Here is a 22,038-nt window from a genome sequence, read left to right as displayed (position 1 = left end):
TGTCTTGCTTTCAGACACAACAATTTCTTTGGAGCACGTGGAGCAAATGACAGTGTGAAAACTTTCATTTGCATTTTGCATCTTTCCACTAGCGTAAATTGCCAGCAGTGGATCAGATCCTAGTCTTTGATATATAGGCACTATTTTCACCACAACATCAGTACAAAGAAGAATGTTAATATTACTTCTGTGAGGTCCTGACGCTATACCATGTGCAAAATTGCTATTCTAAAAATACCAGGACAATTCACCTCTTGAACTTCTTTTATGTTGCGGTTTTTTGCGACTGCTCACACAACGATGTAACGCTGACATCACGCTCTTTAAATCTTGGACGTTGTTGACAACTGCTGCTCTGTAACAACTAGTCAACGTTTTAATTGTAGTTTGAGCCAACACTGGAACGCAAAAAGTTTTCCCATCGCTGTGAAGACGATTCTGTCTGATGACGACAGACATCAAAAACTATGTTGCACGCAGTCCTTATTTCAAACGAATCTTAGACGTACTTGTGACTTGAATACAGCCAAATCGTTTCGGGATCTAAGATTAAACTTTCCAAAGATGAGGAATAGTCTTTAACCTTTTTGAAAAAAGTTGCAGTTTTGAGGTGGAGTCACCCCTTACTCTCTTATATGAGGTAGAAGAAGTGCATCGCACTCAGAAATCGAAAAAGTAGACACGCTTGCGGTAGTCACTTAACTTGTCTCGTCACAACCAGTGCAACTGCGCGCCTGAAGTACTGACATCTTACGAGGGCAGTTCAATAAGTAATGCAACACATTTTTTTTCTGAAACAGGGGTTGTTTTACTCAGCATTGAAATACACCAGGCTATTCCCCAATCTTTTAGCTACACAACACTATTTTTCAACGTAATCTCCATTCAATGCTACGGCCTTACGCCACCTTGAAATGAGGGCCTGTATGCCTGTACGGTACCATTCCACTGGTCGATGTCGGAGCCAACGTCGTACTGCATCAATAACTTCTTCATCATCCGCGTAGTGCCTCCCACGGATTGCGTCCTTCATTGGGCCAAACATATGGAAATCCGACGGTGCGAGATCGGGGCTGTAGGGTGCATGAGGAAGAACAGTCCACTGAAGTTTTGTGAGCTCCTCTCGGGTGCGAATACTTGTGTGAGGTCTTGCGTTGTCATGAAGAAGGAGAAGTTCGTTCAGATTTTTGTGCCTACGAACACGCTGAAGTCGTTTCTTCAATTTCTGAAGAGTAGCACAATACACTTCAGAGTTGATCGTTTGACCATGGGGAAGTACATCGAACAGAATAACCCCTTCAGCGTCCCAGAAGACTGTAACCATGACTTTACTGGCTGAGGGTATGGCTTTAAACTTTTTCTTGGTAGGGGAGTGGGTGTGGCGCCACTCCATTGATTGCCGTTTTGTTTCAGGTTCGAAGTGATGAACCCATGTTTCATCGCCTGTAACAATCTTTGACAAGAAATTGTCACCCTCAGCCACATGACGAGCAAGCAATTCCGCACAGATGGTTCTCCTTTGCTCTTTATGGTGTTCGGTTAGACAACGAGGGACCCAGCGGGAACAAACCTTTGAATATCCCAACTGGTGAACAATTGTGACAGCACTACCAACAGAGATGTCAAGTTGAGCACTGAGTTGTTTGATGGTGATCCGTCGATCATCTCGAACGAGTGTGTTCGCACGCTCCGCCATTGCAGGAGTCACAGCTGTGCACGGCCGGCCCGCACGCGGGAGATCAGACAGTCTTGCTTGACCTTGCGGCGATGATGACACACGCTTTGCCCAACGACTCACCGTGCTTTTGTCCACTGCCAGATCACCGTAGACATTCTGCAAGCGCCTATGAATATCTGAGATGCCCTGGTTTTCCGCCAAAAGAAACTCGATCACTGCCCGTTGTTTGCAACGCACATCCGTTACAGACGCCATTTTAACAGCTCCTTACAGCGCTGCCACCTGTCGGAAGTCAGTGAAACTATACGAGACGAAGCGGGAATGTTTGAAAATATTCCACAAGAAATTTCCGGTTTTTTCAACCAAAATTGGCCGAGAAAAAAATGTGTTGCATTACTTATTGAACTGCCCTCGTATTATTAACCAAAAGTAACTTCAAATGAACCATGTATTAATCGCAAAGAAATGCTAAACTGCGACTAATATCTGTATTGCGAATTTAGGTTAAACATCGGTGGTGGAGGCAGCTGAAAAAAAAGTTAGAAAGAACAGGATAACATTTACGGTGGCTAGTAGAGATTCCGAATGCAAAATAATTTAGGTGGAGATAAAAGAGTCAAAAGTGAATAAAAAATGGTCATGAAATGCTTTCATGGACCCCCTGCCACAAGAGCAGTAGTGGTGGAACATTTGAGAGGAAACTTGGAAACGATAAGAAGTGATCAAAAAGTTTCAGTCTCGAGGGCGTCGCTGCAGCGTATATACAACGTAGCTCGACTCCTGTGGTGGTATATAAGTACCGACATGGAGGCAAGTGATTAGTCTGGTCTGCGTGTCTTTCCGACTTGCGTGCGGTAAATGCGGAAACGTGAACTATGACGATATTATTATGAATGCATTCAAACAGAACTAACGTAGTGTTAGTCTGTTCTTGGCTGCCGAAGATCAAACACCGGTAAACATCCATCACAGAATGAAAAAAATCTATTGAGTCCGCGTGTCTGTCGGAAGTCTTCATGGATAACATAGGGAGTTCCATGACTCTTTTCGCGGATGATGTTGTTGCAGTCGCAACGGTAGAAAATTTTAGGGAAGTAGAGAAAGACGTGCAGTTTACCCTCAACATGAAAAACTTTGATATGTTGCTCATAAATAGACAGAAAGTCCCATTGCTGTATGGTTAGACGACTGCAGGCACTCACATCCACAAAATAAGTGTGTGCGGATGGATTGGAAACTGAATGACCATATAAAACTAATCACAGGAGGGGGGAGGAGGCGGGATACCACAGCACAAAGGAGTTTGCTTACGAAGCACTCATTCAACCAAAATGTGAATATTGCACGTCAATTTTGCAAGTAGCTAACAAGCACTCGTTCGACCGAAACTTGAATGCTGCACGTCAGTTTGGGACCAATATCTGATAGGCTTCACAAAGGAAACAGAGAATCCACATAAGAGTAGCACGCTTCGTGACGGGTTCATATAGTAAACGCGAAACTCCAGTGGCAGAAGCTGCAGGAGAAGTGCGCTGGAGGACGTTGTTGTCTACTGTTAAGTCCAGAGAGCGTACGTTCCTAGAGGAGTCAACCAATTGCTTTCTCCTCCGTGTAATCTCGTGAAAAGACCGTGGAGGTAAAATAAGAGAGAATCCAGTCCACACAGAGGGCTACCGTCAATCGTTCTTCCCGCGAACCGTTCACGACTGGGACAGGAAAGACGGGCAAGTGACGGTGATAAATGAGATTGGTGCACGAAGTACCCTCCGCCAAACACCGTAATGTGGCTTGCGGATAATAGATGCGGACGTAGATGTGGAAGTACTTGAGAAGAAATATTCCGAAATATTTGCGATAGCACAGGGTTGTTAAAACTGTTGTTTAGCTGCTCTACGTGTATTACGAAGTCATATTACTTTGTTAGGAAGAGATTATTTAATCAAGACTGACAGTTTCGAGTTTTTATACTATTCGGCAGCTATTAAAGTTACTGGTCTGAGAGTTGAATGGTGAAACATCATTAATATTTGAAAGCGTTGTGTGAAGATTTATTAGGGTCGGTGTATCGTACCAGACAATATTAGAATACACAGGTTGGTGTGCTTTAGCGACGTGGTACACTGTTGGACAGTAACACACCGTATGACAAATCCAAGTTGCGGACACAGAACTCAAGGTCTACTACATCTCCAGACTGCATATTCAAGGGAGATCAGTCCTGCCCTTTAATGAGCGATTAAATGCCGCTGTGATACAAGTGTAAAATTATCCTCTGAGGGTTCATAATTTTTCGATACGTCCATTGTAGTGTTAAATGACCGAAAAGTTATAGATTTTGCTTTCAATGAAAATTAAAAATATCACAACAAAATTGTATATAATTATATTAGAGAAAACAGATTCATGTTACTGTTGTCATAATTTTATTGATAGCAAAATGCAATATTGAAATTACGATATAATTTAATTTTCTAGTTCGTGAAATCATCTTCAGTTGTCGGTTACAATGAACGTCCTGCTCGTCAATCGTTGCATATCGCGGCTTCTTTGGATCTGACTGATGGTATCACCGAATTCCTCCATAACTGAAGATTTTCCATCCGGTACGGCGGTTATCGATTCTAGATTGGACAGTTTTTAGAATTCTTTGAATATCTTAAAGCAAATCAACACTTATTGAAAAGCATAACTGCTCTTTTGCCATGAACAGGTTTCAGTATTGACTTTTGCACAGAATGTTACCCAAAGATATTTGATGAATATGTAAAGCGTGGGGTATGTAGGAAATTGAGAAACATGTCAGCTTGTTTCGTGTTTCAAGTATTGCCCGTTGTTATGACAATTATTTTAAACTTGGTGTTAAATTTGGGGATTACAGTCCTTATTCAGTGATGATGATGATGATGAGCGTATGGCATTGGTGGCTGGGAGACCCCTCGCCGGGCGGTTCGGCCGCCGCTCCACAAGTTCTTTAACGCCACTACGGCGACTTTCGAGTAAATGAGGATGACATGATGATGAAAGACACACAACACCTAGTCATCTCGAGGCAGAGAAAATCGCTGACCCCGCCGGGAATCGAACCCGGGACCCCGTGCGCGGGAAGCGAGAACGCTAACGCAAGACCACGAGCCGCGGACAGTCCTTAATCAGTTTGAAATACTTTCTGCAATGTTTCTTTCTTCAGACTGGAAGCTCTCTAGAAGGTACGACTATATTTGCGTCTTCTCGTACATAAAATATGCCGTCGGGGCATATAAATAAATGTTTTCATTGTTTCCAGCAATCGTTGACTTGACAGCAATCAAATACACTCAAGTGAAAAAAGACGTAGGATACCTCCTAATAACATATCGAAGCTCCTTTGCATGACGTAGTGCAGCAACTCGACGTGGAATGAACTCAACAAGTCGTTGAGGGCCCCTGGTGAAAAATTGAGCCATGCTGCATTCATAGCCGTCCGTAGTTACGAAAGTGTTGCCGGTGCAGGATGTTATGCACAACCTGATCTCTCGAATATGTCCCATAAATGTTCGATCGGATTCATATCGGGTGATCTGGGCAGCCAAATCATTCACTGAAATTGTCCAGAACGTTCTTCAGAACCTATCGCGAACAATTGTGGCCCAGTGACATGACGTCGTTGTTTATGAACATGAAATCTATGAACAGCTGCAAATGGTTACTAATTAGCGGACCATAACCATTTCCAGACAGTGGTTAGTTCAATTGGACCGCCGGCCTCTGTGGTCGAGCGGTTCTAGGAACCACGCGGCTGCTACGGTCCCAGGTTCGAATCCTGCCTCGGGCATGGATGTGTGCAGTGTCCTTAGGTTGGTTAGGTTTAAGTAGTTCTAAGTCTAGGGGACTGATGACCTCAGATGTTAAGTCCCATAGTGCTTAGAGCCATCAATTGGACCGGAGAACCTAGTCCATTATTGTAAACACAGCCCACACCACTGAGGAGCCACCACAAGCTTGCACAGGGCCTTGCTGACAACTTGTGTACATGGCTTCGTCGAGTCTACGTCACACTCGAACACTATCGTCATCACTTACCAACTGAAATGATGGCTGATCTGACGAAGACACGGTATTCCAGCCGTCTAGGGTCGAACCGTTATGTTCACGAACCCAGGAGAGGCACTGCAGATGATGTCGTGCTGTTAGCAACGGCTTTCGCAATGGTCGTCTGCTCTCATAGCCCATTAACGTCAGATTTCGCCGCACTGTTCCAGCGGATACGTTCGTCGTTCGTCCCACATGGATTTCTGCGGTTAGTGTACGCAGCATAAGTTCTCTATCAACACTGACAACTCTGTGCGGTCGTCTCTGCTCTCGGTCTTTACGTGAAGGCCGTCGGGTACAGCGTTGCCCGTGGCGAGAGGTAATGCCTGAAATATGGTATTCTCGGCAAGGTCTTGACAGTGTGGATCTCGGAATAGTGAAATTCCTGACGATTTCCGAAATGAAAAGTCCCATGCATCTACCTTCAAACACTGTTCAGCTTTGGAAGTCTGTTAGTTGCCGTCGTGTGACCATAATTACGTCAAAAGCATTTTAGCACGAATCGTCTTGCTGCAATGACCGTTACGTCAATGTGCTGCTCTTTTGTGCCTTGTGTAGGCGATACCACTGCCATCTGTGTATGTGCATAACGTCATCCCATGACTTTTGTCCCCTCATTGTGTATTTAACGTTATAGTATTGTTGGGTATTAGAGAGTTTAATAACGTTCCCGAAATTGCAATTATAATTTGTGCAAAGCCTAATCATCATTTTTTAAATGTTGTGTAATTAATGGTATAATTTTAATTAATGTGATAGGTTTTACAAAACTGAGAGCTTTACTTATGGAAGTTACATATAAAAATCAGATGGGGTGAGGGTATCACAAAAGAGAAATCGGGAACTCATCTTGAAACAAATGACACTTTCTAGGATGGACAGAGAATGAGAAGCACTTTTATTTCATGGCAGGAGAGCGTTGTCTGCAGTGGAAGCAGACATCGGTGAGGACCATTTGTGAGAGCACTTCTCCACTTTCTGCGGAAGTGCTATTAGTTGACTGCGGTTATGATCAGAGTCTTAACCGTTTCATACGTACTACTGGATACTTTTAGTTCTGTTCAGGTGTGATGAGGAACCAGGAGAACAGGAAGTTATGTGCTGGATGTAACGTCAGTTTCTTTTCTTATCCAGTTTGGTAAAATGTTTCCAAGCATCGCATCAAGCTCTTCTAGCCAAAGGTGATGAGGTTGACATATCTCCTGCAGCACTGAAAATACGTTACATGGAAAAATTAAATTACTTACTCAATTATTATTGATTTTCCATGTTCATATTACTACAATTAAATAATACTTTTACCCCAGATACGTTTCGATTTTATTTACAAAGCATCTTCTGTGCTCGTTCTTGAAATATGGATAGATAATATATCTGAAAATTTTAGTCGTCATAGATTATAAACTGTATTTCCTTAAAAAGCTAGCACACAGTTTGTTTTTACGTCTTGTTTACATACTCTGCAAACCACTGCTTTTTCGTCGCTGTCAGCGGACGCTCATGTTGAAAGAAACTTTGGTTCACATTCAATCTTGGTTAATTTCCCGCCATTTTTTAAAGTCACTTGTCTTAAGCTCCATTGGCGCTATTTACACTTCACGTCACTTTTTAAAACACTACAACAGGATAAGAATTGTAGTTCTACGTATTCAGCAATCAGCACAATGTTTATGTCTATTCACTTGTTTTCCGTGTAGTTTGTGAGCGTTTCTCCCGCATTCGTGTGTGTATCTGTTTGTGTTTGTGTGTATGGATGTGTGTGACAGAATGTCCACAGAAGATAATTTGTAAAAAAAGTGAGTTCAAAAATGGTTCAAATGGCTCTGAGCACTATGGGACTCAACTGCTGTGGTCATCAGTCCCCTAGAACTTAGAACTACTTAAACCTAACTAACCTAAGGACATCACACACATCCATGCCCGAGGCAGGATTCGAACCTGCGACCGTAGCAGTCGCACGGTTCCGGACTGCGCGCCTAGAACCGCGAGACCACCGCGGCCGGCAAAAGTGAGTCATGTCTGAAGTTTTTTTACATCTTTAATGGCAGTAAAATTAAGGTGGAAAACGAATAGTGATTGACTAAAACAGCTGGTCCAGAAGATGGGCCATGTAATCAAACATAAAATATTTTCCACTAAGATACAGTCTTAAAACAGTAAAAACTTATCTCAACAAATGTACACACAGTGTGTTCTGTACTCTATACATATATGAAAAATTTAATAATGTCATATACATACTGTTATGATCATAGTTAAGAACATCTACACTGAGCTGAAATTAAATGAACGTGCTGAATCAAGACAGATTGCGTGCTGAACGAGTGACCAAGCCAAGAGTACTACATGCTGAATCAATGTGTGACACTTGAGAACAGAGACTGGTTAACCTCAGAGCCACCTGTGAGCTGCTCCATGGTGAATCGCCATGGTCTCACCAACTCCTGTGGGTTAGCTGCTTGCATCTTGCTCCCTCCGAAGTGAGGTGCCAAGATCTTCCACTTTACTTTCCCAGTGGAGTGTCAAAGGAGCCAGCTTGCCAGCACCTTGCAAACTGACATTTCAAATCAAGAGCGAAAGTAGACGGCGAGTACGTATTTTCTGTGTTATTATGGTGTCCTGTAGAGCTGACCTTTCTCTGCTTTCTATTTTTTTCATGGCTGTCAAAGCTACCATACATACATATCATCTATTGAGTACTTTTCTGCAGTATGGTATACAGTGCCTAATTCAGCATGTCGCAAGGGTCACTGCTGAAGCAGCTGGCACTAGGTTCTTGATTCCACCCACTGATGTCACTGGAGAGACATTCCGTTTCAAGAGCTACTGCTCGTTTTTCTCATATCAAGGATTACTCACTGTTCGGAAGGAACTAGCTCTTTGAATCAGATCAGGAGCAGGTTGTCCATCTCTGTGTTGACTACGTCAGTGCAGTGCTCCTTCCAGTACAAACCTTACTAGACTAAGAAAATAATGGTATTATGGTACTGTGAGTATAGCTCATTTAAAAGTCCCGTTTTATCCACTGAACATCGCAAGAAATTTGCATGCTATGAAACCACCCAAGGATTGTAATTTAATGTTCGCTTGGATTTGACGTTTTCCTGAAAATAATTTCACTAATAACTGCAATTTAGCACGACAGATGTTAGCTGCGACAAGTTAAACTCACACTCTCCAACACGCTTGTTGCCGAATGGCTGTTATTTTATGTCCACAACCCCACAGCCATCCACTTCTTATGTGTGGACGTTTGTAAAATCTTGCTCGATCTTACGTCTCCTTCCATGGCCCGACGTTATCAGATTGCCTTTCTCCACCCTGTGTATAGAGATAAAACTGCCCTCAACACAGCTGGCTTGAGCACTGTAGTGCTGTACTACTTGTGGGCCTGTTGTGAGCTATTTACCCTTCTCTTCTGTTATGACCAGAAGAGACTATAACTGTCCCGCCATCACTGTGGTTTCTTTCACTGCTCGGTCATGTGGCACATGACTAGCACACATGAAATGTTAGTTCACTTTATTAAATTAATGATACAAAGACTTACCTAATTTGGCTCAGTTCTTTGTCACAGGAAAGCATGCTAATTTACAGCTGTCAGTAACTATTAAATTGTCCGCAGCTCGTGGTCGTGCGGTAGCGTTCTCGCTTCCCGCACCCGGGTTCCCGGGTTCGATTCCCGGCGGGGTCAGGGATTTTCTCTGCCTCGTGATGACTGGGTGTTGTGTGATGTCCTTAGGTTAGTTAGGTTTAAGTAGTTCTAAGTTCTAGGGAACTGATGACCATCGATGTTAAGTCCTATAGTGCTCAGAACCATTTTAACTATTCAAGTACCACTTGCTGTTTGTGCATTAATTAACAAACTGTTCCCCTGAAGTAAAACGTTCCACATTTAAGAAACTACAACGCCATCTGAAACTGTGAACGATTCGCGTTGTAATCAGTGTTGTCGATTGCTTCAGCCGAGGCCACAAACTACGGCAGAGCGCTTCCGTGCTCGGCTCTATACTGACCTCCGCGGCGAGGGCACTGCTGTGCTGGGAGGGGAGGCGTGGTTTTCGGGAGCATCTTCCATTCTCCATTTGCGGATTGTCGCGAGAACTCTCTAATGCCTGTGGCATCGACGTCTGTCGCGTGGCACTTCGATCTCTGGGCGATACCACACTTCCCCTCACTTATTGTATCCGGAAGGGCTGCAGCTGAACAACCGGAGCACTGCGGCGATCAGAACTACAGTATAGAGGCGAAAAACCTGCTGTACTGCATATGAGCGGTTGTCGCAGTCCTGGAAGCATAGCAAGATAGCAGCAGAGAGCAGCACTGGAACCATCAAAACTGTTCACATAGCACTTATCAGAATGTACGAAACTCCATCAGTTCTTGGATACTGTCGAGTTACAGATACGAGTCAACGATCTTGTCGTTTTTATTTTCTTTTAAATGTTCGAAGTAACTGTGGCAATAAAGTCCTCGTGCACTGTCGCTATATCGCGGTACTCTGTAGTTCCACCTGTTTTTTCTAGTGGCGCTTGCGTTGCCCCACCCAGTTCTATCCTTGTATGGATCAGTTTTCGCCTATAAATGACCGTGGTTGGCGATCGAGCTCGTAATTATGATGGGCGGACACTCGCGTGCAGTATGATCTCAGTGTTCATTTCTCTAATCGCCCTACGCACTGCAGAGCTACGCTCTTACCACACAATCTTTCATTTCTAATAATTGGAAACGATCTAGTAACTTGACAAGCAAAAATGGGGTAGCACAGCACATAATATAAGTCTCAACCACTCTGAAATAGTGACATACACTGCATATGGACAATATGGTTCCTACATACACTCCTGGAAATTGAAATAAGAACACCGTGAATTCATTGTCCCAGGAAGGGGAAACTTTATTGACACATTCCTGGGGTCAGATACATCACATGATCACACTGACAGAACCACAGGCACATAGACACAGGCAACAGAGCATGCACAATGTCGGCACTAGTACAGTGTATATCCACCTTTCGCAGCAATGCAGGCTGCTATTCTCCCATGGAGGCGATCGTAGAGATGCTGGATGTAGTCCTGTGGAACGGCTTGCCATGCCATTTCCACCTGGCGCCTCAGTTGGACCAGCGTTCGTGCTGGACGTGCAGACCGCGTGAGACGACGCTTCATCCAGTCCCAAATATGCTCAATGGGGGACAGATCCGGAGATCTTGCTGGCCAGGGTAGTTGACTTACACCTTCTAGAGCACGTTGGGTGGCACGGGATACATGCGGACGTGCATTGTCCTGTTGGAACAGCAAGTTCCCTTGCCGGTCTAGGAATGGTAGAACGATGGGTTCGATGACGGTTTGGATGTACCGTGCACTATTCAGTGTCCCCTCGACGATCACCAGTGGTGTACGGCCAGTGTAGGAGATCGCTCCCCACACCATGATGCCGGGTGTTGGCCCTGTGTGCCTCGGTCGTATGCAGTCCTGATTGTGGCGCTCACCTGCACGGCGCCAAACACGCATACGACCATCATTGGCACCAAGGCAGAAGCGACTCTCATCGCTGAAGACGACACGTCTCCATTCGTCCCTCCATTCACGCCTGTCGCGACACCACTGGAGGCGGGCTGCACGATGTTGGGGCGTGAGCGGAAGACGGCCTAACGGTGTGCGGGACCGTAGCCCAGCTTCATGGAGACGGTTGCGAATGGTCCTCGCCGATACCCCAGGAGCAACAGTGTCCCAAATTTGCTGGAAAGTGGCGGTGCGGTCCCCTACGGCACTGCGTAGGATCCTACGGTCTTGGCGTGCATCCGTGCGTCGCTGCGGTCCGGTCCCAGGTCGACGGGCACGTGCACCTTCCGCCGACCACTGGCGACAACATCGATGTACTGTGGAGACCTCACGCCCCACGTGTTGAGCAATTCGGCGGTACGTCCACCTGGCCTCCCGCATGCCCACTATACGCCCTCGCTCAAAGTCCGTCAACTGCACATACGGTTCACGTCCACGCTGTCGCGGCATGCTACCAGTGTTAAAGACTGCGATGGAGCTCCGTATGCCACGGCAAACTGGCTGACACTGACGGCGGCGGTGCACAAATGCTGCGCAGCTAGCGCCATTCGACGGCCAACACCGCGGTTCCTGGTGTGTCCGCTGTGCCGTGCGTGTGATCATTGCTTGTACAGCCCTCTCGCAGTGTCCGGAGCAAGTATGGTGGGTCTGACACACCGGTGTCAATGTGTTCTTTTTTCCATTTCCAGGAGTGTATGTGTTACTCTCACTGCCGCAGCAAAATACAATTACATCAGCACAGAATAAATCTGTTTTAAACTTGAGACAAAAATGGTTCAAATGGCTCTAAGCACTATGGGACTTAATATCTGAAGTCATCAGTCCCCTAGACTTAGAACAACCTAAACCTAACAAATCTAAGGGCATCACACACATCCATGACCGAGGCAGGATTCGAACCTGCGATCGTAGCGGCCGCGTGGTTCCGGACTGAAGCGCCTAGAACAGCTCGACCACAGCGGCCGGCAAACTTGAGACACTTTTCTGTAAAATAATACTGAAATATTGAGTGAAAAGATCCTGCTAAGCATTGAATATGCATAGCTACTGTGGTAGTGTTGTTTGTAGTTTTTGTAACTAATAAACATCATTCTTTAACATTATCTTTACACAGAATTGACCACTGCCTGAGAACGAATTTTTTACAATGATGTTTGCTGATAATTTTCAACGTAAAGAAATTATGAACTGATAGTACTTCACTGCAACGTAATCCGCCCCTGGTAGCTGAGTGGTCAGAGGGTCAGAATGTCATACCTAACGGCCCGGGATCTATTCCTGGATGGGTCGGAGATTTTCTCCGTTCAAGGACTGGTTGTTGTGTTATCCTAATCATCATCATTTCATCCCCATCCACACGCAAGTCGCCGAATTTGCGTCAACTCGATAGACTTGCACCAGGCGAACGGTCTACCCGACGGGAGGCCCTAGCCACACGGCATTTCCAATGCAACGTAACAAAAACGCTTTCCTGCACTTTTGTTTAAACACAACTTTAGTTTGTCTCATACCATGAATTAGTGAAATCGTATGTTGTGAACACCACAGTAATTATCTTTTTTGTAATAGTAAAAATATGCACAATATTTTTTGTTGCCTATTCTGCAAGTGCTTTTATTACACTTGTCAATGTAATAATATAGCTGGTATTTTGAGTTCTGTCTGATACTTTGGTTAGTAACGATATAATAATTTTAAGCACTTTTTATAGGTGTATGTATATCCAGCTTATGATCTGAAAATGTAGTTGATTAAATATCACAATATGTGAAAGGACCCACTACTGAAATGACAACACTGTGATAAAGCTTGTTACTTTTAAACACTTATCTTGTACTAACTTGTACAAAATGGTTCAAATGGTTCTGAGCACTATGGGACTCAACTGCTGAGGTCATAAGTCCCCTAGAACTTAGAAGTACTCAAACCTAACTAACCTAAGGACAACACAAACATCCATGCCCGAGGCAGGATTCGAACCTGCGACCGTAGCGGTCGCGCGGTTCCAGACTGTAGCGCCAGAACCGCTCGGCCACCAGAACTTGTACAAGAGGACGAAGAATCATGACTTTTACAATATGTCTGTTACTGTGAAAAATAGAATATGCTAAACTTCACCACAGAAATAAATGCTTTAGTCCTTTTGTGGTGCTGAGCAACGTATTGCAGCCTCTGACGAGATTCTCTACCGATGGGTGGTTTAGCAGCTTTTACATAGTGCCATCTGAAACGTCCCCTTAGAAAAATTATGAATGACTGTCCTGGTAAAGCTCTTATGTTATTTAACTTTCAAACAGCTGAGCAAAACTGAACGTACTCAGACATTTCTCTCTTTATTTATTCTGATCATCACTAAACTGACACACAATATTTATAGCGCGACGCAATCGGACTTTCAAGAATCCTTAAAAAAGATTAATGAATCACTTACCTCACAAAAATCTTCGTTACTCGAACTACCGCAATACAGCGAGCGCCAATACTGCCAGATAAGTAAAAGATTATAACTACTGAAGCCACTAACTGCTGATAGGCATAGTTAGCAAATGAAAGATTTTGATGGAGAACAAACAATGTATTTACCTTAATAGCGTTCAGAAGTCATAATATATATAATTTTGTGACATCATATTAAACAAATTTCCTTTTTATAACGGACACACGTCCAGATCTTCCGCTCAAAACTCTGGCATCTCTCTCTCCACATCCACCACAGCTGGCGGCTCACCTCCAACTGCGCTACGCTACGCGCTATTCACGTCCAACTGCCCAACACTACAATAGCGATATTCCAACAATGTCAACCAGCCACAGACTGCACACAGCACAGCCAGTGATTTTCATACAGAGCGCTACGTTGCGTTACCAACATAAAACCCTAAGCAGCCTACTTACACTTGCAAGTCGTAATTCCCATCATAATATTTGACCATTACAGCGAGTAATGCTGCAACGTGCTGTCTGCCTCCTTCACAGCAAATGACTTCCCATTGGCTCTCGTAATAACACTGCCACTTCTCGTTGGTTGGCAGATACCTGCTTAATACTCATTATGTGTCCCAATAATTTCCCGTCCATCCGAGGCCGTTTAAGAGTGATTGTGCTCAATTTAATCACCACACAATCAAGTACATGCGCATCGCACCACAAAGAAAACTGCTCTGGAGCTTTTTGTCGCAACGTTTCTCCCGCCTTCTCCTTCCGCGGGGGCGTCCCTCTAGATTTTAAGCCTAAAGCCAAGACTCGTTACAGCTTTAATTATAAAGGCTCATGATAATTTTAAAGCTAAGATCTACTTAACAATATATAGAGATGAATTCCAAAAAACATTATTTACAGCATTTAAAACACAGTTACAAATTACTTGTTGCGTATTTCGCAGGCTGGTGGCAGCACCTTACAGCGGCGAGCTACCTCACTTTACCCTGGTGCCGCTAGATGGCTTTTGCGCCCTCAGAGCTCTCTCAGTGCTTGCGTTGTACATGTTTTTACAATTGCCTTGCTACTCATCGTATTTTTTTATTTAGCCTATGACAGAGAATAACGAAATAACTTCTACGAAGTGAAATGGAGCAGTTCCTACACTGTGTGACGTATACTTGTGTCGTTACACGCTCTGCACGCCTCCTGGCCACGCCGCACCGCACCACGCTCCAGAGTCGCTGACGCGCCGCTCTCCTGTGTGTTGCAGGTCGTTGCGGCCGCGGCAGCCCGTGCGAGCAGCTGTGCTACGAGCTGCACGACGGCATGTTTGAGTGCGACTGCAGGCCCGGCTACGAGCTGCACCGCAACGGCTACAGCTGCCTCGGTGAGTCTACACCTGCGCCATCTACAAGGTACCTTCGCACCGCAAACCAACTCCAGCAAACACGGCTGACTAGTGTTCTCAGTTTTCAACTGTTGTCAACAGTCCTTTGAAATCGCGAGTTTGAGAAACTTGCTGAGGGAAGTTTTGTCTCGAGTTTGTAGACTATGGTGAGTGAGCAAAAACAGTGGCGCATGCGCATTGCCGTGCCGTCTCCTATGCTTCTTTCTTTTGTTTATGCAATGGAACGCCCGAGTGGTCCACACAAGTAACCAGTTCGTACATCTACATCTACATGGATACCCAGCAATTCACATTTAAGTGCCTGGCAGAGAGTTCATCAAACCAACTTCTGAATTATCTATTATTCCAATCTCGTATAGCGCGCGGTAAGAACGAACACCTTAGATAGGCCTCAGCAAAATACTTTCGCATTCGGAAGAGATGGTGATTGGAATTTCGTGAGAAGATTCCGTCGAAACGAAAAACGCCTTTTTTTTTTAACAATTCCATCCCAAATCCTGTATCATTTCAGTGACACTCTGTCCCCAATTTCGCGATAATACAAAACATGCTGCCCTTCTTTGAACGTTCCCGATGTATTCCGTAACTCCTCTCTGGTAAGGATCTCACGCTGGGCCGCAGTATTCTAAAAGATGACGGACAAGCGTAGAGTAGGCAGCCTCCTTAGTAGATCTGTTACATTTTCCAAGTGTCCTGCCAATAAAACGCAGTGTTTGCCTAGCCTTCCCCATAACATTTTCTATGTGTTCCTTCCAGTTTAAGTTGTTCGTAACTGTAATTCCTTGGTATTTAGTTTAATTTACGGCCTTTAGATTTGACTGATTTATCTTGCAACCAAAGCCTTGTGCTTTTGGCAAGACCAATGTGTAGTTTTTTTTAATAGATGAGGATTAAGGATAAGGAAGGGACTTTATTTAATTTCTATACTAATGAGTAAGATCACCAACGAGTGCGATCTCTTTACAGTTGTCAACACCTTTCATCCAGACTGGGACAGATTCCGATTCATTTATTTTACGAAGATTCCTGGTCGTGAGAACAAAAGACTTAGTCGACATGTAATACGATGAACTCTTATCAAATTATTACATGTCGATTATGCCTTTGGTTCTCAGGACCAGGAATCGTCGTAAAATAAATGAATCGGAATCTGCCTCAGTGTGGGTGAAAGGTGTTGTCAACTGTAGAAAGATCACACTTGTTGGTGATTTGACTCCTTTTAGCACCCATGTGGATGGCCTCAAACTTTTCGTTATTTAGGGTCAATATTCAATTTTCGCACCATACAGATATCTTTTCTAAGTCGTTTTGCAATTTGTTTTGTTCTTATGATCACTTTATTAGCCGATAAGCGATAGCGTCATCTGCAAAAAAAAAAAAATAAGACGGATGCTCAGATCGGTTGTATACCATTTTTAAGTACGGAGCTATTGCATCAGTACTAATTGTTATACAGTGTGGACCAGAAGAGTTGCTTTTATTAAGTGATTTAAGTGGCTTCACTACCCCGAGGATATCTACTTCTACGTTACTCATGTCGGCAGCTGTTCTTGATTCGAATTCTGCAATATCTACTTCGTTTTCTTTTGTGAAAGCATTTCGGAAGACTGTGTTTAGCTACTCTGCTTTAGCAGCACTGACTTCGATAGTATCTCCATTGCCAAGATATAGTGTATCTGAGTGTTGGTGCATGAATTTAAAGTGTTTCTGGCAACTTATTTTTTCACTAAAAGGTTGAAGAACCTGTCGACTACTATGGTAATCTGAAGTTACCAAAAATTTCAGTTCCTTGCTTTCAGATAGTGGGAAGTTGGGAACGAATTGGGTATGTCGTATGTGGCACGGAGTGCACGTATTAATGTGTTTGGAATGTACAGAAACTAAAATGACAGTACCTATTTAATTTTACGAAACCCTTGAGTTCAACAACGATAATCCAGCACAATCTAGGCACAATAGCATCACTGTTCTTGGCCAGTGAAATTCGATGAGAGTAGATTAAACTCCTGTAACCGTCACCTGCTGCCAAAAATCGAAGAGTTACAAGCTTTCCTGCTGATGATACTGCAGCTCTAAAATCTGTCTTTTTTCCGTTGAATATGTAATGCTACATGCCTCAAGAGTTCTTCGAATTGTTCATAGGTTATTCTGACCAAATTCTTGAAACCTTGCCTGTATTCAATATAGAGCTCCTCTAACAGAAGATCTTAGGCTTTTCTTTGTGACGAAAACTTTCTGGTCTGGACAACACTGGTCGTTTCTTGGGCTGATAAAAAGAAGCCGAATGTTCGTGTGTGGTTACAATATTTTGAAACTGTTGACAACATTTTGCAACACTTGACAACAGTTGTTGAATTTCCAAACTCACAACAGTTACTAGTTCGCCAAACCTGAATCTACTGTGGGATTTTTGTTGAAATTGGTTTCCAGTGTGAAAGTACATTAACACGTATAAGTGTCTAAGTGTCTTGATCGCAGTCGTGATAAACTTCAGGGAACTGAGACAGCTGCGACTTCCTTCTGATTTTCAATGAAATTCATATTAAATAACTAGTTCGTAAGTTACTACAAATTTTTTAGACCATTTGTACGATTTATTTCGAAATGCCGTGAAATCAGGTAGCCTGCATGCTACGTATACGTGACTTATTGTTGTAATTTGTCCTATGTTGGCCATTTACAGATTGTTAAATCCTACAGTAGATTGAATGTAATTAATCTTAAGGTATTAATTTTGGCAATACGCACATTAGAAGCAAACGTAAATCAAGAACAAATTAACTTGTCTCTACATCGTTCTAAACATGTGATTCAATTGTTTTTAATATTCTTCTAAAGAACAGTGGGAATGTTCCAGAAAAACTTATTTTAGATTTCTTTATAGATTTTCTTTGAAAGCTACAAGACATTTTATTGTATTGGACGAATGATCACAGGTTTTTGTGACTGCTTCACGAGCCACCAACGGCTCTAGTAATGAATGCCAAATGCCATTTTTCCTTCTAGTTTTGAGACGGTGGACATTATTATTGTCCTCAGATAGTTTTGGATGGTTTATAACGAATACTACTAAAGAAATTACATCCTGCGGAGGTTCAGTTTCCGGTGCGTCATAAGGTGCTGTAAAGGCGGTCGATGAGTAACACACATTATTCTCATTCCTCAGTTTTGTGTAAGCAGTAGTTTCATCCTAACTGAGCAATTTTCTTAGAAGACTATGGCATACAACGTTACTGCGTGAAAATACGTAAAATACGTTGGGATGGTACGTTTATTGCAGTTTTATTCCGATTGTTGTAGAGAAGTAAATGTATATGATTTCTTTCAAAGCTGAAAATTTCTTCTATTGCTGTCTCTGTAACTAGCTTACTTCTAATACTTGTGTGATCTATACAAAATGTCAATTTTATATGTATCAAGTGGAAGGTCATACACAGGTACAAGGAATGAGAACAGATACCAAAATAAATTCTGGGGAACTTAATGAAATACGCCAGCCAGTCATACTTTCTTCCATTGTAGAATCGTTTGAATTATTTATCACGAAGTGGTGCATTTCCTTTCATTAACTACGATTCAGACCACTAGTTTATAATGCATTAACTGCACAAATTACACTCGTACAAGGAAATAGTGTCAAAATCTAATTTCTTGCGCAGATCACGGGTGTGATCAGATAGCCTGTTATCTTTTTTATATTAACCCTAGCATTACCAACGGGGGGGCCTCGTAGGCCCACTGACTCAGTTTTTCTATGTTGTATCCACACCCTTTGATATATGGACTTGAAAGCAAAGGTAATTGTTCGTTATTGAATGTACTATTGAGTCATTACAGAATTTCGGAATAAAAATGTAATTAAAATTCATTTACTTGATTTAATTCTCTGTGGGCCTTAGAAGCCCACCCGTTGGTAATAGCAAGGAAAGATTTACGAGGTTGAGTCTCTCGTTTCAAATTCTTACCATGAAACGAATTTTGGCATTGTTGCCTTCAGACATATTATTATGAAGCGGAACATTGTTATTTTCAGTGTTTCTGCTGCTGTTGAACCAGCAACATGAGTAGACATCGTTTACGTGATAGTTCCATTGAAAGAATGCTAGAAGAAGTTTTGAACGAATCAGATTTAGAGGAAAGTGAAGTGGATGATGATGTGGAAGAAATTAGAACTGATTCATCGTCTGAGAATGAAGATGAGGTTGAAGCCAATCCACCAGATGATAATGATACGGAATGTGATAAATTCATTGCAAAAAGTGGACGAGAGTATATTACGAAGCCATCTCGACAATATCGGCGTTCTGTACAAAATATAGTGCGAGAAAGAATGGGGCTAGGACAACAAGGAAGAATTGCGTCTCCGAAAGAGGCTATAGAGCTCTTTTTTACACCTCAAATTATGAATCTAATAAAACTACACTCAAATGAAGAGGCTTCTCGACTAGGTATTCAGCACACAGATGAAGATGAGTTACTTTGTTATATAGGACTCTTGCTAATCATGGGTTCAAATCATGACAATAAGATACCTGTCCAAGATTTATGGTCTTTGCTTCAGGGCCGACAAGTGTACTATGGATCAATGAGTCGGATCCGATTTTTCGAATTGACTAAAATATTGAGGTTTGATGATAAGAACACAAGAGAAATTCGTCGCCAGACTGACAAGTTTGCTCCAATGAGGGAAATTTTTGAAAGCTTCAATTCTTCACTTCCATTGTATTTCATTCCTGGTCTACATACAACAGTGGATGAGATGTTGTTTTTGTTCCGTGGTCGCTGTCCATTCAAGGTGTTTCTAAAAGAAAAACCTGGAAAATACGGCATTCTAATTCGAATGCTGTCTGATTCTGAGACTAGATATGTGATCAGCATGGACATCTATACAGGCAAGTCAGGAAATACACAGCATTCAAATGGACCGATGGAAATTGTAAAGAGACTAATAAAACCTATTGAAAAATCAGGCCGTAATGTTACCACAGATCGGTACTATACTTCAGTGGAGCTTGCTGAGACTCTATGGAATGATTTTCACCTCACACTTGTTGGCACCCTACAGTCTAACAGACGACACATACCTGAAGAGCTGAAGACTACAACTGGCCGCAGTTTACACTCTTCCATCTTTGCTTATACTGACCCTCAGACACAGAGGCCACCAGTTACTCTTGCATCAACGCTAGTCCGCGAGAAGCCAAAACGACTGCTGTTGATGCTTTCAACTTATCACTCAGAAGGGGTGTTGAATGAAGACTCAAAAAAGACTAACATAAATCTTTTTTATAATTCTACAAAGGGAGGCGTGGACACCATAGACCAGATGGCAAGACACTACAGCACAAAGAGAGGAACAAGAAGATGGCCTTTGTCCCTCTTCTACACACTCATTGACATAGCAGCAATAAATGCATATTCACTCTTCCTCCTCAACTTTCCGAATTGGAAAAAGAATTTGCTAAACCGCAGAAGAGTTTTTATCACTAACTTAGGTCTCGAACTAATAAGATCTCAAGTAGATAAACGGGCACAAAATTTGTATGGACTTCAGAAGCCAGTAATAATGGCAATGGAAAGCATCACACAACGGAAGCTCAGCTGCTCTGTAGAAACATCATCCTCAACAGCAGAACCAGGAACACGTGGACGGTGCCACCTATGCTGCCAAGAAGCTGCATGTAAAAAGATCAAGTACAACAAGCTGGGAAAGTCAACTGTTACCTGCTCTCAGTGCCACAAACACGTCTGTGGGAAACACTGTAGGAAGACAGTGTTGTGTGAAAAATGCGTTGCAGAATGAGACAGTAAATTTTGTTTGCTTCATGTAGTGTATCGAATTAAAAAAGTCGTTTTTATAAGAAAACACTATTTTGAAACATTATTCCAAAAAATATATAAACTGAATCTCGTGATTTGTTCATTTTATTCCTATTATAATAACATCTTTTATTATCCAGTATACAAAAACAATTTCTAAGCATTTTGAATTGTTATTAGAGGTATCAGAAGTAAATAAACTTGATTTATGATAAAATAAATTGTGGTATTCTTTATGGGCCTTTGAGGCCCCCCCGTTGGTATTACATGTAACAAAAAATACGTTGGTAATGCTAGGGTTAACCAAAGTAAGGGGATTGCACTGTGAATAATCAGATTTTACTGTCACTGAAAGAACTCTTTCGGTGACAGTAAACGAGTTTGGTGGATGTTTCAGTCACTATTGCTGATTTCTTTACTTTTGCACCAGTTTGGGAAATCGAAGAACTCAGGATGTTACATCCATGCCCGTAATGAACAAGGACGAGGTACTGTCTTCTACCGAAACCGAAACAGAGCTAGTGAGTCCGCCTTCACCTTTTGTGAAACGCACTGTTTCCCGTGACAAGGGGAGGCAAACACAAAAAGGGAGGGCTCTATTAATCTTCGGCACTTCAAACATACAGTGAATAATGGTACCAAAGTAGAAAAAGCAACTGAAATGAGTAGACGGTTTTATATATTCGGAAACTACAGTAAACACTTTGCAAGGTTATGAAATGAAATAGTCACATTCGCTCACTCGTCACTCGTGTTTACAACAGGTGCCAGAGTTCGGTTTATTGCTGACTACTGGGGATATGCCGTCAATTTACAAATGAGGCTGCTTACAAATCGTGGGAACCATCCTAGAATAATGCTCAGGTGTGTGGGACCCGTACCAAACAGGACTAAATAAACATGTACACAGAAGGGCAGCGCAGATGGTCACAGGTCTGTTTGAATTTTGAGAGAGTATCACGGAGATGTAGAAAGAACTGAAGTCGCAGACTCTTGACGGTAGACGAGGACTCCTTCTTACAAAGTTTCAAGAACCGGCTTTAAATGATGATTCTAGCACTATCGTACAACCCTCT

General features: G+C 42.8%; 1 protein-coding gene across 1 annotated transcript in view; it reads left to right on the top strand.

Moving 5' to 3' along the window:
* The window catches only part of LOC126263233 (pikachurin-like), a 1,086,760-nt gene that overhangs the window by 403,244 nt on the left and 661,478 nt on the right, over positions 1-22,038 (top strand). Inside the window, exon 2 of the mRNA XM_049960316.1 lies at positions 15,005-15,121. Coding sequence (XP_049816273.1) covers positions 15,005-15,121 — 117 coding nt within the window. The remainder of the gene's footprint in view (positions 1-15,004; positions 15,122-22,038) is intronic.

This window comes from Schistocerca nitens, chromosome 6 (assembly GCF_023898315.1).
Source record: "Schistocerca nitens isolate TAMUIC-IGC-003100 chromosome 6, iqSchNite1.1, whole genome shotgun sequence".
Classification (NCBI taxonomy): Eukaryota; Metazoa; Arthropoda; class Insecta; order Orthoptera; family Acrididae; genus Schistocerca; species Schistocerca nitens.
Note: the sequence above shows the minus strand (reverse complement) of the source record. Positions and strands in the feature narration are given on the sequence as shown.